At 39.6% G+C, this 19374-nt stretch overlaps 1 protein-coding gene across 7 annotated transcripts in view; it reads right to left on the bottom strand.

The window, feature by feature from the left end:
- Positions 1-1693: 1693 nt before the first annotated feature.
- The window catches only part of frmd4a (FERM domain containing 4A), a 235920-nt gene continuing 218239 nt past the window's right edge, over positions 1694-19374 (bottom strand). For 5 of the 7 annotated variants that reach the window (XM_018092333.2, XM_002935243.5, XM_031899041.1 and 2 more), the window contains exons 15-23: positions 18817-18950; positions 16811-16933; positions 14462-14690; positions 13996-14052; positions 12649-12886; positions 11322-11486; positions 9933-10792; positions 6094-6190; positions 1707-3121 (exon numbers count right to left, since the gene is read on the bottom strand). In XM_018092333.2, the coding sequence (XP_017947822.1) occupies positions 3019-3121; positions 6094-6190; positions 9933-10792; positions 11322-11486; positions 12649-12886; positions 13996-14052; positions 14462-14690; positions 16811-16933; positions 18817-18950 (2006 nt within the window). In that variant the 3' untranslated portion in view covers positions 1707-3018. Of the gene's footprint in view, positions 3122-5399; positions 5472-6093; positions 6191-9932; positions 10793-11321; positions 11487-12648; positions 12887-13995; positions 14053-14461; positions 14691-16810; positions 16934-18816; positions 18951-19374 lie in introns of all 7 variants that reach the window. The other 2 variants (XM_012960027.3, XM_031899042.1) reach the window with 1 other exon arrangement.

Here is a 19374-nt window from a genome sequence, read left to right as displayed (position 1 = left end):
TTAATATATGAAAAGTTCTTTTTATGCAGAAAACAATTACAGAGAATTATGTGCAATCCTGTTTCTGTATGCTCTCCACCTATACTGGGGTACAAAATGGGACATTAAACAGTAGGTTCTTTATGCCCCTCAGAGAGCTTTTTTAAATTACCAACGGTTATAAAATACCTCTCCCTAGATCCAGACAGTAGAAGAGCTGTATGTGTTCTGCTGTGCATCTGCTGTAGGTGGTTACTGCAACAACACGGTGAGCCCAGAATCCACTGACCTCACAGAGCCGGGTTTGGCCCTTTCTACACTCGCACCCTTATTGTATATGTCACCATATTGTTTCCTTGTTGGAATGGGATAGGTCATCATGCCATAAGACCATTGAGAAAATGTCAACGGATGGTTATAAGATTTACAATTATAGTATCATCTATACTGTACACCCAGCAAATTTTGCTGTGTTTTTCTGCTAAATAGTCGGTAAATTAGAGGGTATGACAATTTTACTGCTTCTAGCAATGCAACAGCAGTACACTTCCGGGGGCGCACTAATGTTTCCCGCTTAAGCTACAGAAAGTTGCTCTATCCAGGCTTTAACAGTCTGATGTACAATTCTTACATATATGAAAGACTATTTTCATATCAGACCTGCACATACAGTTCCATATATTTTCTCATGTAAGTCACACGTTATACCACCCATCGTAAGGGGAATGGATGCAGTGTGAACTAGTCCTTATAACTTTATGGAATTTAAAATGTTAAAGTACACTATTAAGCTTGTTTTTTAAACAAAACAACAATTCTGGCTTTATGAGGTTTTTGCAAGCGTTGCCACATTTCATATATTAAAGGAGATATATCCTATAAAAATTATGAATGTACCAGGGAATTATACTCCTCTAGATATAGAAGGATTGTGCTTAAAAAAGTTGTGTTTCTGACTGATTTATTGAGAAATTCCACAAAAACCCCACTAGCCCCGCCCATCTGTTCCACTTCCTGCTGGCTGAATTCTCTGGATGAGCTGGGGAGCCGGCGGCCCTCAGTACCCTGCACTGTGGGACAGGAACCAATCAGCAGCTAGGCTGACCTGATAGGGAACTAAAGCCTGTCTGTGCTTGTGTGACTGCAGGGCTGTGATTGGCTCTCCCCCTCCTACTGTGCTTCTGGCAGGGACCGTTAGGACACGCCCACTCTCCGTTTCAAACTCGGACAGAGAAGTGAGAGGATCTATAGGGAGCTCCAATAAAGGGGCCATTGTTACAGATAGGGTTAATGTTTAGCCCAAAGGGAAACCAGCACCGGATATTATTCATAATTGCCTACAGGGTTAGGGGTTTCCCATTTATCCAATATGTCTCCTTTAAGCAGAGAACATTTTAAATCGAGGATGTGATAAAGAACTCTGCTCTAACTATTCTTTCATAAGCAATCCAGAATATTGAATGTGTTTCAGCTGAAATGAATTTTACTCTTGAGGAATACTGGAAGCTGTTGTGTATGGGAGCAGGACGAACCCAAGTTTGACATCCCTGGATGAGACAGTAGGCTAATATTCCAAAAAGGGAATTAATAAAGTTTAAAAAGATCAGTAGAAACATAATAAAAGCATTTCTGTTCAAACCACCTTTTTTAAGACGTTTAAAAGCAGCTGTTCTTGGCCTTATACACAAGGCAGTCAATAGAATCGAAACTGCTCATACTCTGAATAAAACTGAAATATTAACAGTAAATTCAGCATAAGCCAAGGGACCATAGTCCTTTGCTTCACAAGTGCTAAAAAGAAAACAATGGCGATCTCATGCCAAATGTGCTCTGCTTTAGGATTCTAGTGGAACGTTTTGCAACTGTGAGACTTGTTCCCATTTCTGTCTGTGGGTTTGGATCCCACCAGAACAGAATAGCTTTATGTATCTGTAGGAGCAGAGCTCTCCAGCCACTGATATAATAGTTCTTTGTTTCGGATTTCATTCCACTTAACCTTATTTCACCCAGGACAATTAATTGACACTGTTAAAATATTTGCCAAGCCGCAAGTTATTTGTCACCATATCACTGTGTAGAGTAACACACTTTTTATAGCAAAAAAAAAAAAATCCACATGTAGTACTTAAAAAACAGACATTTGACAATGGCCTGATTAAATATAAAGGGAAGCTAACATGTTAAAATAATAAGGTCTTTCATGCCCAATTAGTATCGACTTAAAAAACTCTCTGGTGGAAGATCCATTACGTTTGAACAGAAAATTGTGCCCTGGGTTAGTAGCCAGAGAAGGCAGTTTGTATCTGAGGCCGAAATTGTATTGGGTTGATAGCTACCTTATTAGATTTTAAAAGACTGTATAAAAATAAAGCTAATTGTGGCTATGTTGAACATATTTATGGCTGTCTTTTGTCAGAGTTATAGTTCCACCACCATAAAAATCCCTTTTACAGAATTCTCAGAAAACTGAGAGCTGAATACATAAAGTATGTAACAGCTTTTTTATTTATAAATGTTAGTTTCCCTTTATTGCTAAACAACTTTAAACTTCATCTTTGGTTAGAATAAAACTGACCATAATTCTGAAACATCACAGTCAGGTCTTTATGTCTCTTAGAAGGTAAAATAAACATTTGACGCCTGTAATAGTAAAATATCAGTCCCCCCCCCCCCTCCCCCAAGAAAGAAATGTTGGCCTATATTACTTTTAATAGTGTTATATTTGTCACTTCCATACAATGATATTAATAGTGATTAATTATTGATGATTTTATTCCCGGCTTGTACAAAATGCTTCCAGCTGAATATGGATGTGAGTCTTTCACAGTTTCTCATTACATATGAATTTGGAGGCACATGATGATAGTCCTTTGCGGCACAATCTCCAGTACAGGGCTTGCTCTTGTTTCCTCACTTGCATGTTTCCAAATGAAAAGTGCTTTTAGCTGAAGCTGGTGTGGGATGATGATAGTGCATCTGGATAAGGCAAATGAGAGGCAGTGAGGTGAACTCCAAATGGCATTATAGTGATCAGGGGGTTCAAACAAGAGTCCCAGGCTTGGCTTTCTCTTGTCCGTACCACTGGACATCAGCTAATTCTTGATACAGAGCAGAGTCTAGGTAGAAGCTATCATTGTAGCTCCTAAAAGAAAAGCAAAACAAACAGTTGGTTAGCATTAAACGAACACTTAAAATAAAACAAAGAGTGCACCTAATCTAGACTTTGGATTCAGATTCTGATTTGGCTAAATGCTCCAGACCCTAGTTAGCAGGCCTGTTACTTTAAAGGACTTGACAACTGAAGACAACATTTTTTTTTAGCTAATGCAGTCTTATTCCTCACTTGCAATTGTTTTTTATTCAAAACATCTAGAAATTATCTGCCAATAGGCAGTGTCTGTCATTGGCAAATTATTTTCAGTTTAATAGGAAATTAGATTGCCTAGTTTGCCATAGCCGTATAACTGCTTTACTTACAGGTATGGCAGCTTGTTACAGGGCATAGGGATACTGTACTTCAATGGAGCTGCAGGATCTGGCATACAGAAGATATATCACCCCAAAATTCCTGCCTAGTCTTCATAAGTGCCACAGCCCTTTGCTTGGACAAACCACATGTATGCGAGGGTGGAGGACATATCTTTACTTGCTTAGGGCTGCTGTACCCGTCATGTGGTAGCAACCATATTTAAGTAGCCTTTAAACATTTACCCCCATATGTAATAAAAGACACAGAGTTTGCCCAGGCACAGTAACCCACAGCAACCAATAAAATGATTGCTTTGAACAGGTGACAAGTAAATGTTATATGCTGATTAATTGCTGTAGGTGACTATACCAGTACCAAACATTGCACTTTTATTATATAACCCCCATGGAGTCTTAATTCTGCCCTGTACATCTATTGCATTCTTGACTGTCCCCGAGCCTGTGTGTCAGCAGCACCTTAATGTAAATTGCATCCATTCTGTATTTCTACAGGTGCCAACTGTGCTCAAACCGCTCATTCATTAAAATCATCTGATTAAAGCACAGTTGTCTGCGATACATATAAGTATCATTTGGTATAGATTTCCTTCCCCTAGAAAAGGTTTGAGACAGTTCTGCAGATCAAAAGTTGTGCCTACACCTGCCCATCTCCTCATATTTGCCTCTTCATTTCTCCACCTCTCCACCTCTTTCCTTTCTTCATCTGCCTCAGTCTGATTTTCCTACATGCCTGAGGCCATTCTAATTAGCAAGAGGGTACAAAGGTTAAACCTTACGCTTTTGTTAGAAACACTAGTACTTATTTTAACATGTATTTTATAATGTTGATTTCTTTTTAATATAGTTTGTTATAAAATCCTGTAAAAATATTTAAAAAGCACACTTCAAAGACAAGAAGTGCCCAGTGTGCCTTGCACCACAGAATAACATCTGGGTCTGTTTTTTCACAGTTGCAGTCCATCCATAGACAAACATGCAAACCTAAAGATGTAAAAGAGCCCACATATATGAATCCTGAACATATGCTCTGTATGTTCCTTTTTTAATAAAACTTGCGGCACACAATCATCTGCATGGGTTAGATCAGGGGACCCCAACCGTTCTTATCAAGAGCCACAGTCAAGTGTAAAAAAGGTGGAGAGCAACACAAGCATCATAAAAGTTCATGGAGGTGCCAAATAAGGGCTAAGATTGGCCTACAGGAGGCCTTGTTTTCTAGTACATTTTGGTTTTTATTCAACAAAAACTTGCCACCAAGCCAGAAATTAAGAAAATAAGCTCCTGCTTTGAGGCGCTCAAGTTTTCCCACCGGCGATTTACTTTGTCAGTGGGAAAGCATTTGCAGGGGATTTGTCACTCAGCACAGCCAGCAGGTAAATCTGTGCTATTGTATCACCCTTAGGTCCATATGTTTAACAAGACATGTATAACAAAGTAAAAGGTAGAAAAGCCAAACATAGTTAGTATACTTTTGTAAGACGTCATCACCAAATATATTATTCTACCTTTGATTATAAAATGGTGGCCTGCATCTCTAATGAGTACTCAGCCAATCCCCAGATGTCCGTGGACTGTGAGTTATACAACAATAGGCTAAAACCAGGACACAGAGGCCTTATTGTTAGTGCATGGCCCGGCACAAAGCGAGGGTGGGATGCAGCAAGTAGATATGCAGAGCATACATACTGCGGTCATATGTGTTAAAAGAAGGGTAGGTTCCGTGACTTAATAATATCCCCTCTGTTACCATCGGGAACACTTTCTAATCCAGTGTAGATTCACTGTATCATATGAATTCATGCCAAGTGTCACTGCCCCCATGCCAGTTAGTGTAGATAGAAATATAGCATTTTACAAGAGAGTGGAAAATCTTTAGGCAGCGCTGAGGTGCATGCCCCATACACGCTAACTGTGTGCTCTTAGTACAGTACCTCTATTCATCAGTACTTTGGTGACTGGAAGACTCAGACCCATCCAGCGTGGGTGAGTTTTCTGTTGCCTCCCTGATGATAGGACAGCAGAGGAAGGAAGAGTAGAGACAAACAGTGAGGCAGACATGATTTAGTGACACAGCAGTATAGGTTCGGAAAAACATGCAAATCACACACACAGTTAGTAATACACAAAGGGGCATATTTATTACAGTGTGTAAGCCAACATCACCAGTGATGATGCCCATAGCAACCAATTAGCAATTACATTTAAATGATCACCAAACAAAAGCAAAGATCTGATTGGTTGCTATGGGCAACATCACTGGTTATGTTGGCTTATACACTATAATAAACATGCCGCAAACTGTCTCTTCTGAAGATATATCATTGATTTCACATGACAGACAATACAATCCAATGTCATTTTTGCTAGCTGCACTATGATTGGTGAATTACAGCATGCACTTCTCATATTATCTGTCAGACCAGTTTTATAACACACATAGGAACTTAAACATGCATGTTGAGAAGGGGTTATTAAGCAATATTCAAATAACCCATAAACTCAACCAACCAATGCTGAATTACAACTCATACCATCCGCAGACATAAGAGGAAATCTGGAAGTTGTAAATTAACCCCTTAAAGGCTGGAAATGGAATGGCAACCTCCCCAGCACCCCTGGACTTACCCAGTCTGCCATGATAGAATGTGGTGAGGGCTACTTGGAGGCGTGGCTGTGAGATCACTACAAGGCGTTGAACTCCTCTGACCATGAGGTAAGGCAGCTGTATAACAAATAAATCAATATGTCATAATATGCAAACAATATAACCAAAGGCTGCCCACTGTGGCTTGGATTCTCTAATAATAACCTAGAAGCACGGGTCTCTGTTATGCTGAGACAGATACTGAGCCAATAAGCAAATTGCATTATTTATCACAAATAAAATCAAGAAGCAAGCATTTTGCAAAGACATATCTGGCAGTGAGTCTGAAGGAGGCAAAATGCTGATTTTGTACCATCTGCCTTGTGCGCTGTAAAGTTGCACAGAAAACAAAGTCTGCATATTGTGATATTGTGCAGCCTCTGTTTATAGAATCCCCTCAGATTTGCAGGTTGCATCAGTCAGGTGCTTGGTGGGTATGTGCAGATTCAGCTACACATTCAAACATTTGCTACAACATTTGCGGGGGACCCAACCTTTTTTTACCTTTTTTTGGGGAGATACACAAGAATGAAAAATGCTTCTGGGGGTGCCAAATATAGGCCGTGTTTAATATTGGTAGCCCTTATGTGGACTGGCAGCCTAAAGGAGGCTCTGGTTGGCAGTACACATGATTTTTATGCAACTAAAACTTGCCCCCAAACCAGAAATTCAAAAGTATGCACACTGGCTGTGGATCACTGCTCTAGAGCATACAACTTAAACTCTTTGGGGGATTTCACAAAAATGCCAGTAAAGGAAAATGCTGTAAAATGTCGTATAAAATGTTTGTGTGCAGACTTATCACAGAACCCTTATTCTACCTCTACTGACAATTTTCAAAAAAGTTGTTAAAAAGTGGGTGTGGCCATTGGATACAATCTTTTTGAGACTTAGTTGTACCCATTACATTTATACAGACATTTTTTAGTTAATTGATTAATTTAAATCATAGGATCTGCTTGGCAGATCCATTTAGAGTCATCCGTTTCCTCTTCTAGATAGAAGTATTATGTGTATTACTTCTGGGTCAGTATACTGGCCTCGACCATAATTCTACAAAGCAAGTCTCAGTGTTTACACCCAAGGGACCGAATGGCTACTCTCTGGTCTCTTAATAAGCTTGCCCAGACTCTGCCGCCATTGTGAGATCTCAATTACTTGTCTGTTTTTTAGAATTTATACAATGAGGACAAATGTTAGCTTCCTTCCTTTGTCACTATAGAGCCAACTGGACATTCCAACAAGATGAATTCAGCCCTTAATTAGGATGATGACCAGCATATCTGTATTAACACATATCCTTCTCTGCTTTTCCAATCCATTTAGTCATCACTTCCTAACAGGAAACTGCCTTTTATACTATAGTTTTATGCACAATAGGGACTTTCTAGTAACTTATTTAACAAAAGAGAGCAGTGGTGTCCCACAAGCATACTATATACATCAGGGATAACTGTAGAGAGTTGATGGGTGGCTAAACAGTACCTTTCTGTATGTGTTACAAATTAAATAAATTACTGTATTCTCACATAATAGGGAGTTTATAACAAAAGCTACAGTCACATGTGGCATACCGTCTGCTTCTTGCAGGCGCATTTTGTAGAAAGGTGAAGAGAAACAGATCCGCTCTCAGCTGTAGCTCTGTGTAGCTGCATTGACAGGCACAGCATTGGCAGTGGAGATTGGCTCAAAAATTAGGAACAACATATATGGGCCAATCTGCACTCATGTGTAGCACAAAACATATGAACTCCCTCTCCATACAGCTGCAACCCTAGCACAAGGCAGTTCCCTTTCTTTTATCTCTTGTATAAAGCATATTTATATACATGTTGTACATGAGAGGGTATTGGTCATGTCGTTTTCAGTTATTATACACACACACACACACACAGTGAACCAGTTAGCTAGTATACCAAGATGGCCAGGCCATTTTAAACTGTTGATGCTGTACAAAGAAGTACATGAAGCATTTTAGCATGTTGGAAGAGATAAACATCTACTCAAGGACTGTGTGTGGTCTGCAAGCCTCCAGCTGGAAACCATGTTCTAGGTTACCAATCTAGGCACAAGTCACTCGTTTTAAAAAAAGCATATAATTTCATATAATTATATATCGTTCATAGGAGACCTTTTAAATGTTTGAAAAACACCTATGAGTAAAGAAAATACTGTGTAAATGTAATATTTGCAAAATTATATAATTGCATGTATTTGTACATAATCTTGTAAGTGGATTTGCTGGCAAGTGGTTAAACTACAGAACCTCAGCACCCTACTAAGTAATTGGTGCCTATTGCAGCAGGCAGGGGGCGCTATATTTCCACAATTGCTACAGAACAGGGAACTTATGCTGGTAAATGAACCCCTAAGTACCTCAGAAGTGTACAAAATAACGTATCTCAAAAGAAGAATAAGGCAGGGAGAGCTGAATAGTATCTCAGCACAGAAGAATGTCCTCATGTTAACCACCATATAATCAGCAGACCACCCAGTTTGGGTTGTGGTGGAAACAAGGTCTGTTGGAGTCTGGGAAGCATTGGAGATATTTCCCACAATGCTCTGGTATGCATAGACATTCTTTGTTATCCTTTTGGAGGGGGATATTGAAGATAAGCTAACAAATGGCAGGCTGATGCATTTCTTTGTAGAGAATAAGTAATATTAGTGATGAAGTGTCAGTCTCCTTTATTTGTTATATAATGAACTACAGTCTTTCAAAACATAGCTCCAGACAGTATATCCCATAAGTGGTCAGAACTTGCCTTGTTAAGATTAACCTGATGTATCTGGAAAGTCTTAGTATATGGTGGCCATGAAGTGAAGTACATGAAGTGAAGTACATGAAGTGAAGTACAGTCATAGTTAAAATAAGAATGTGGGCTAACAGGCTGGCTTTCAGTTAGTTTAGGCTGGTTAGCAGCACTTAGTATACATGTGCATGTGTATTTAAGACTAGCCTGCATACAGCATTGGGACCAGTTGCTAAGAATCACAGCATATTCCCCATTTCACCTCACAACTGGTTTTGTGCATGTCATTGATGTATAAGCAGCATTGAGGCTAGAATGAAGTGTTTTCTGGGGCACTTTCTGGTTTGTATTGCAGATTCTATCTGGTATGACAATATTTTCCCAGTAGCAAAAGTAGCATCTTCCTGAATCTTTAAGTATGTTGTGTAACGATTTGAATCATTATCTTTTTGCTGGATACAAATAGGCTCTATTGCTATTTATTGCTATTAAGAGGAATACACCCCTGAACCATAATGTTCCTCCAAATTATTTAACCCTATCTTGATGCAACAAGTGCTGCCTGCACTCGGTACTATTCTCATAGCAATGTATTCAACCGAAATTCTCATGCTGTCATATTTACAGAAATTACTAAAAATGTGGCTCTCTTGCTATAGCTGTAAAATGTAGATTGCGCATATCCACCCTAACTATAAAGGGACGGCCATTAACTGTATCCCCCAATTACACCGAGATATATAGATACATAGGTGACTTGTCAGTGAGGAGCAGGGTGGCTAAAGATGGTCTGTATGCGTGCAGATTTGTGCAGAAGGTAGGCAGAAATGGGCTTGGAGCATCCACGCTGATAAATAGGCTGCTTTTTGGATGCTGGTAAACTTTGTGGGCAGCAAGCAAGACTGTTCTGCACCATTAAACACTACCTTAAACAGGAATTTGTAAATCTGATTACACTATAAATAAGCAATTTGCAAGGAATTTTCAGAGCTTACAGAAGATATCAATTCTAAAATATTTAAAATTAAAAACACAGAAGCTATAAACCGCATAATAATGTTTCTTACCTGTTGTTGCTTTACACACTGGAGGCATTCTTGTTACCCTACTGTGTGCCACAAAGGTGCTTTGAGATGTGCTGTACTGGGAGCCACTGTCAGAGGAATTCGAACTAGTGTGTGAAAGTCTGTTGTGCTCTTTGTGAGATGACGTAGACCTGTGGTACCACTGGCGCAGTTCATTAGAAACCACAGTCCTGCCTGGGCCCTTCTCAGAGCCCTCTCTCCCAAGTGATGGAGTTCTTACAATCTGAGAGCGGGAGGGAGTAAGCCTCACAGAATCTACTGAATCATCACCATGCCAGTTCTCTTTGTACATCCCTCCTGCAGTGTAAGAGTTAGAGGTCTTGAATTGTGCTTTGACACTGTAGTGTCCCTCTTGGTCATTCTCTAGACTGCGCACAACCACAGGCGATGAGCTTCCTTCAATGTAAAGTGGATACTCTTTGATCCTGTACTGAGATGAAGGCTGGCTCTGGCTATGAAGGTAGACTCCGTGATGCCCTGTACCATTTCTGGCAGCTAAGTTGGGCATACTCCCTGAATTGGAGGATACAAGGTTGCCATTAGATTTATATTTATGTCGCTGACGTTCCCTGGCCTTGGAGGGGGAATCTTCAGCCAATGTTGAGTAATTAGGGTTCATCTGAGTTGGGTAGTAGTGTTCTGAGCTGGAATGGCTTGTACAGGAGGAACAGTCATCCATGGGATCAGAGCCATTACTACTACGAGTCCTTGGGGTGTAGAAATCTGGGCTCCCAGTGTCATTCTCAGAGCCCAAAAGCTTTCCCTGTGACTCCAAACTTGAGCTCCGGTGTCTAAAGTGCTGTGCTAGGCTGTGCAGCCTGGTGGGGCTGATGTCCACTGACCTGTTAAAGAAAAAGACCCAAATGAGATTTAGCAAGTAAAGCATGTAACGCATGTCAAACTTTTCCAGTTTTATTGTATTCACTGTACATGCTGCTCATAATTAAAATACTGACTTGGTTATCATGGACAACTGAAGACTAGTATATAGAGTATTTGCCCTGCCTCAGGCAGATTGTTTAGACTTAAGCAACAGATAAAGGTCAGCATGAAGCTAGGTGAAAGGCACTAATGTAACTGCATACATACATTCCATGCATTCCTTGAATTCTAAACTCTCGACACACTCTCACACTCTACCTATATACACATCCACAGGTTCAGTATCCAACTCCACACACAAATTCAAGTGATCATCATATTACAGGAATCTTTTGCAGGATGTCTGATCTAGCATTCCTGGCATTTTGTACATAAAATGATTTGTTTCTGCATTAGAATCATGTGAAGGCATGTCTCTATCTGCATAGTTGTACAGTAAAAATTAATTTCTATGAGCCCTAGAGGGCACCTGCAACTCATGGGCCTTACCTGGTTGAATGTACATAGTGTGGGCTGCGTACTCGCAGGTCTGGTGTGGAGGGCATGCTGGACTGGGAATTCCAGTGAGGCAGTGTTCGTATTGGGCTATTCTGTAGGGAACTGCTTCCCCCGGCCTCAGAACAACTTCCTGTGCTAGGAAACCTTTTGTGGTGACTGCAAAATAAAAAAACATTTATAGAACAATCAAACAAATCATTGTCATGTCTGCCATACAACCATATCTAGTGGCAAAATGAACAATTACATTTTAGTGCTCTAAGGACCGTGACAGACGGGGAGATTAGTTGCCAGCGACAAATCTCCCTTGTCGCGGACAACTAATCTCCCCAATATGCCATCCCACCAACTAGAATGTAAATCACTGGTGGGATGGCATACGAGGCGTTGCGATTTGCAGAAATCGCGAAGTTGCCTTGAGAGGAAACTCTGGCGATTTCAGCACCGCGTATGCCATCCCACCATCGATTTACATTCCAGCCGGTGGGATGGCATATCAGGGAGATTACACAGAAAGAAATCGCCAGCGCTCGGTCTAACCCACGCTGTAGCGTTGACCAGCTGCTAGAAACACACTATTGTGCCAGCGCTCGGTCTAACCCACAATCTGGAGTTGACCAGCTGCTATAAACGATAAAAAGCCATTACTTATACACAAAGAGAAAGAAAGTTTGCCAGCGCTTAGTTTGCCTTTAAAAATAATTTTTACAAAAAATGAGGTGTTAGTACCACACTTTGGCCAAAATATGTAAGCTCACGTGCCACTAATCTCAGGGAGATTAGTTGCCCGCAACAAGGGAGATTTGTTGCACAGCGACTAATCTCCCCGTCTCCCACGGCCCTAAAGGTTTGTGAACCAATCAAGCTTAATACCAATATATCTCACAAATAGTGATGAGCAACATTTTTTTGCCAGGTATGGATTCATGGTGAGTTTCTGCATTTTGGCATTGACAAATAATGTCAAAGCAACAAAATGCCCACAGACTCCAATGTATTCCTTGGAGAAAAAGTTACCGGGAAAAAAAGTTGCAGTGGCAATAGTCCCTGCAAAGCCATAGACTCCAATATATTTTGTGTGGAAAAACCAAAATGAAAAAACACCCATTGTCTTGTGCAATTTTTCAAGCAAAGTGACACGGGACAGATTCACTCATCATTACTCAGAAACATATGCATATATGATGCTGAACTGTTGTGCAGAAAAGTCACATATATGCACCCCTCCCATACAGCTGTATTGTACTTGTACATTTCCCTGTATATCCCTGAGGTGTTACAGTTTACATTTAACTGGCATACATTTGACTATGGGTACCTGGAATGACTGTGTGATGATCTTTTTTTTAATTTCTCATATGGTTCATCCAAGGAGGATTCACTCCACATTTTGGGCTTTATGGGTGACTTGTCATAATCATTTCTCTGGTAATGCAACTGTCTCAGTCCATCCAGTGACTGTGGAGGGTGGGGTCTGGCATGCGATGGGGGCCTTGGTGGTAAACCTTTGTGGGGTGACTGCATAGGAGACAGTATGCTGGGAACCTGAGAGTCTTCTGTAAGAACAAAAGAAAATATTAAGGGTCTCTGTCTCCAGTACTGCACGTGTGGCAATGATAAGCACAATATACTAGCAGAAACTCCTCACCAAACTAAACAAAACACATGTAGGAAACCCAAAAGCATGAGAGAATTATCCCCAAATAATTCAGACTGGATTCAGAAAACAAGAGTTTAAATGAAAATGTTATATGTGCTGAATCTATTCCTGCCACTCCACTGGAATCAAGGGAGACGAGCAGTTTATGTGAGGTGTTCCTCATTTTTAGGTGTGTTTGCCTTCACTAATTCAGTTCAATCATGCGACATATTAAACTAGAATTCATAAGGATGCATAGTCTGTAAAGATATTTGTAGTGGTAGCCATCCTACTATTAACACTTATAATGATCTGTCTGCATGGAAATTAAGTTACCCATAATTCTATTATTCTGAGTCATGCTGCGGCTAAATAAGTGTTATGTGTTGCATGTAAGGTTGAATTTTAAAATTATTTTAAAACTGTTTCTGCCTCTCTTCATAAGAAAAGTCTTAAATACTATATATTTGCTAGAGTGAGTGAGGAACATCACAGATCGACTGAAAGGCCTTTTACTCTTAATCCTTTATTCTCTCAGAGTAATTATAGGTTGCCATAGTCGATGTGCTTAGCAACAGTAGTTTAAATGCAACATCAGAGAGCCAAAAAAAAAAAGTTAACACACATAATAAGAAATTAAGACCAACTGCCTTTTCTATCTTATTCAAAAAATAAATTTTAATTGAATTAACACTTTCGCATGCTGATTAATGGCTAATGTATGTGCAATATATAAATTGGTTCACTGAAATATTGACGGATGTGAGGCTGGTGAATATTTCTTGTTATACAAATGCATAGAACACTATTAGAAAAAAAGAAATGTATAAATATATGTATATCAAGTGATATTATCATGGCCAATGCCTAAAGAGTGCTGTACTAATGGAAGGCATTGCCTGTTTAGTGTTATGAGTGCTATGATTTGTTTTTTAACATTTCGTGTGTGCAAAGCTGCACTTGTTTCCACAACTTTAAAAACATCTGTTCCGCCAAATTACCTTCACTAAAGCAAAGAATACCTACCATCTTCAAGCACAAGAGCATCAGAGAGGGAGCTGTCTTCACTGCCGAGATTGGCTTCTGTGTGAAAAGCAAAGCATTAATACAAAGCTCAGGCAGATACAAAGTGTTGCTGTCTTCAATAAATATTGGGGGAATTTAAATAAGAGAGAGCATACAAAACTTCTTGGTCAGACCAGTTAAAAGTAACTTCAGGCACATAGACTAAAGTCCGCTGGTACATTGAAGAGTGCTGCCCTATCTGAGCTGTAGGAAAACAAAACTGGACTTAAAGTTTTGGTGTAGCCGGACTCATGAGAAGGTACTGTTTCAGCACATTTTTTGGCTTATGCCACATGTGATTGATTCTTGAACCACTGTGCCGGCCTGTGTGCAGGCACATGCAGCGGATTTTGTCTCTGAACTGCATACTTACTCATGCATAAGCCTATGAGTGCTATGACTTCAGATTTGCACTTCAGAAACTCACCATCTATAATCAGGGAAGCTCTCTGCGTGGGCTTTTTCCCAGATTTGATGCGGTACTCATTTATTGAGTTTTCAATCTCCTGCAGTTTTTTTAGTGCGTTAAGATATGAGGTCTTTCGTTGTTTTTTCAGCTTCCTGCTGACGTGTGGATCACTGGCCAAGCGACGAGCCGCCTCTGTGATTTGTGACTGGATTGCAAATTCCCTCTCCAGACGTTCCAGCTCGACCTCCTATAGTAAAGGAAGAAGCAGACATGTTACTGTACACAGCAAAGCAAATTACTTTCTAGTGGACATGAAGGACCTTTCTACAGATGTACTTAAACTGTGACAACAATTACAAAAAGAGAAAAAAGCGGGCTAGTATACTCAGTCTATTTGTTATCACAAGCAGGTTAAGACAAAATTCTGCTGACTTTGCCTAATGTGCATTCATATTCCAGATCTCTTTACTTTAAAGTTTCCAGAGAAACTTTCTCAGAAATGAACATGATTCACCCTACAATTGATGAAAACTCCCTTAATTTAAAGCTCTGTTGAAACATATCGCAGAACAAGTACCCACATAGCCTACAGTACTATAAAAGTTTTTATAACATTGCCAGCATGTTAAAATATTTGTGGTAAAATGTGGCCCATGCATGCTTTTGGCACAACAAGCACAGCATATAAGCCAGCTTGCACTTATAGAAGTATATCATTTCATGGCAGAAAGGGAAGTGCTCCTTGTGTGCAGAAAAACACCACTGTTTTCCTTTGCTGTGCACCAAGTGCAATTGCCTTTTCTATGGAAGGGGTCAGAGTTTTGAAAGGTTATGGTCTCTGGGCATTACTCCACAGCGCACCTTAGCAGCCTTCCTACAGAAGGCCATAAATAGCTTCTTAACAGCAAAATGGATTGAAATGTGTCATTGTTTGAAACAATATTTCAAACACCAAAAACAACATCAAACACCCCAATGTTATTTTCATGTATGAAACTCTGATACCTAATGAATCTTTGTGTAGTATTATGGTATCCATGTGACCCTAGTTTTATATTGTGGGGTAATATGCACCCCATGGAACAGAAAGTACCTACAAGTCAATAGGTTGTATGGAATAAAGTGCTCTATTACATGCATTTAAAAACATCACTTTTAATATGTCATTTTTGGTGTACAAAAATTGCTTCTGGTTAGCTGTCATCTTGTGAGGATCTTCAGAAATGAGGATTATCCTGTTGTATTAGGAACAAGCTTTGTCATTTGGCCTACAGAGGACATGACTAAACCTGATTCACTGGTATGTGACAAATCGGCCAAACAATGGTAGATATGTCTTTGGGCTTAGAAGGAGCCTCAAACAAAGGTTTACTGTGATTTCCTGCCCTGAAAGATGCCTAAGTTGTTTTTACAGCCACGGTTCAATGCCCAACCCACAGAATGGTGGGAGAAGAGAACAATCACCACGGATGACACATTAAATAAACCATATAAGTATATGTACAAATAATGACTTGTGTGAGAGTAAAAAGGAAATCCCTAAATGGTTTACACTGGTGTAATGGTGTACACTCTACACATTTTTGTCTCTTTTAAACAGTGTTTTGAAAACATATGGAGTGCTTTCATAGAATCCTACCACCCCTACACCAAGATCATTTACTGTCGATCATTCTGACCACTTCTATCCATGGAATCATAACCAACGTCACAGAACATTGGCTGTAACTAGGACTGCCTGTATCCACAGTTGGTATGTGTCTTATAGGGCCCACCAGAGAACCTGGGTCCAGGGCGGTAGTTATAGGTATTATATGAGCCTACTGTGGAAACAAAGCATTAATAGGGGTTGTCCATGAGTGGTGCTCACTGGTGTAGACTCTGATACCCTGGTAGGTTTTGCCAACCCTATTTTTATCTGCCTTTGATTCATGGCACCTACTGTCTGTAAGTTAAATGTAAATCCTGTAAATTTAAAAACAGACACCTTTAACTAATTAAATATGAATATTATATTGTAATGTTCACAGGTAACATCTGTATATATGTATTCACTTTGAACTTGTGCTGCCAAGATGCCTGAAAAGCAGATTAAATTGGGACATGAATTGAGTCTTTAAATTGTGGACCTCTTAACTAAGCATCTCAAGAGCTTTGTGTTATTTTGGGGCCCCCTCCCCAGCAGGCTGATTTCTATCTTAATGTCAAAAAGTGACACTGCCAGAATTAGAACCTTAACACATTTTGCACCTGCTCGGTAGCAAATGTAACAAATGAATCTTACAGGTATCGATAAATAAAGTGAACAGACAAATGTTGTCATGGCAATATCTAAAGTACCTTGAAGTGATTGACACATGCACTCACCTCTCCTTTTGCTAGAAGTTTCTGCTCATCAAGCTTAAATGATGTCCCTATTCGTCTTCGTACTGTAGGGGGCTCTTCCCCAGGATCTAAAGGATACTCTCTTGGCAATTTACCTGTGAGCTCCTAGAGAGAGCACATTAGGTTGTTAGCTTTTGTTCTTTGATTAACCATTGTACAATCTGAAATTGTCACAGATGATCTTGAACAGGGGTTTAACTACAGAGGAAGTGGACCCCGCTCAGAAGTGTAGAGGTCCCACCAAGGCTAAAATTAATGAGCAATTTCAATATATCTTGATAAAATATGTTAACTTAGCAATGTGTTAAGTCCCTTAATTGAATTTGCTGTGGGGCCCAGTTACATGTAGTTATGCCACTGATCTTGCAGGTGCTTGATACAATGCAGCATCACGGGCCAGAACCAATAGCAGAACATTTAATACAAAGTGGATTTTTCATGTACCAGAAATTTGCACAGCACTTTTACAAATATTACAATTCTTTAAATATGGGACAGTATTCATACAACAGGTTGCAGTAAACAGCACAAATTTGCAAGCCAAGGTTTGGACTCAATTTTGAATATTTTGTTTCTTATACAGGACATAAAGAATAAGTTTACAAATAAAGGTACAGGTAGGAAAATCTGCCGATATTCTTGGGTGACCTACAGTGCACTTCTGGGATGTCACTTTCATATGATTGCGGTCTGCCAATTATTTTATGTTCAGAACATCCTCCGATTTGTTATTTTTAGGGCTTTATACTGCAATTTCAGTCTGAATGTTAGTTTTAGATTGTTGGCATTTATACGTACGATCAATATAATCAATACAATCTGAACGCGTATGGCCACCTTAACAGAGATAAATATGCCTGCCGTTGCACTGCTATAAGAAGGTTAAATATTTAGGCTTGTCCAAACAAAGAAGGAGGATCAAACACTTTAGTTAAGAATCTGGCATGGTTCAGGAATTAGATCTATAGTATAATCATTAACAATGAAGCCTGTAAGATAAATTCAACTTGTAATTACAGAAAAATTATTTCATTCTCATGAAACAGCATGAAATGGCTGCCATTAGACATTTAATCATTTACCAAGCAAATATGCAAGATAACATAACTCCTTTTCCAGAGTTTTGTCACCCTTGATTGCCTAGCCATTCTCCCACACACAGTCCCTGCCACAAAAGAATTCTCTCAGGAAATTATTCTGATTCTTAAAATTCCTAGCAAAGAATAAAGGGAAGGGGGAGGGGGGATTTAAGGGATTTTCCAAGCAAAATGTAATTAGTAATTTATCAGCCCTTGCAGAGTTTTTTGTATAAATCTCCAAAAGGGAACACTTAGTGGAACCCTAGTAGCATTCAGCGTATAATCTGCAAACGGCTGTATTAGGTCACTGTCTGGCAGACCTGCTCACAAATGCAGCAAAAGTCACCATTACTGGGTTTTCTCCACCTCATCACAATCATTCAAGGACTATAAAAGTTTTAATAACCTATGTTGTCATACGCCATAAATATTTAAATACCTAAGCAGTTATTTTCTTTTACCCCAACATTTATTAAGAAAAGAGAATTGGTTGACCCAAAAATAAAAATTTGTTTAAATACATTAGAACTTTCTCAGTTTGCAATACACTAGAAATTCATGCAATTAAGATGTAAACAGTCAGGGATGCAAGTTTAGGAATACTGAGTGTAGCCCCTGAACTGTTATACTAAATTTTAAATCAATTGAAAGATGGACACTAGGAACAACTTTTCAGGAATGAGCCAAGCTGGTTTCTATACAGGAAACAAATGCCACATAGACTCTGAACCATATAATAGTTACATGGCTATACATATAGTTGGGATGAAAAAGCCTCTAATATAGATAGGTAAACAAAGCAAGCAGCTACAGTATACTGACAAAACTGCAGGAAAGGCTATTCTTCCTATACATAGACTCTGTGCTGTACACATGACATGAAAACAGGAAGTGATGCCCAATCCATACCGCTTCCCGCACACACAGTTTCTTCAGCTCTTCTATGCGCTGGCGTAGTGTCTCCTCCAGAGCTTCCTGCCTGGATTTCAGTGCAGCCAGCATGTCTTTCTTGGCAGACTGCGAACTATCGGACTCTTGGGAACCTGTCAACAAACAAATGATTTCACTACTGCCAGCTGACAACAGCTTGCACATCTGGAGCATTCATGAATTTTCATTCAGAAATCCTCAGCATCTCAAGTGTGAGAAACATGGGGCCAGTAGAGGGACACCATTCTCTGTGCATGATTAGATGCTTGTTTCCGGCTGTGTGCACCTGTTTGCTTACTTCTGCATATGTAGCACTGTTAATGCTAAAACATTACATTTATACATGCTATCACTAAAGAATACAGAAACATGAACAGTTCTCACTAGGGAAAAGGAATACACCATAGAATCAGCCAATCTAACGTAAGGTACATTCTGTTAGAATTAAGAATTTAGAATGAATGCTAGCTTAATTACAATCAAGTACAAGGTACAGTCTTATAATTAAGAGAGGAAAAAGCAAATCTATTCCTGTAT

The sequence above is a fragment of the Xenopus tropicalis genome, chromosome 3 (assembly GCF_000004195.4).
Source record: "Xenopus tropicalis strain Nigerian chromosome 3, UCB_Xtro_10.0, whole genome shotgun sequence".
NCBI lineage: Eukaryota > Metazoa > Chordata > Amphibia > Anura > Pipidae > Xenopus > Xenopus tropicalis.
Note: the sequence above shows the minus strand (reverse complement) of the source record. Positions and strands in the feature narration are given on the sequence as shown.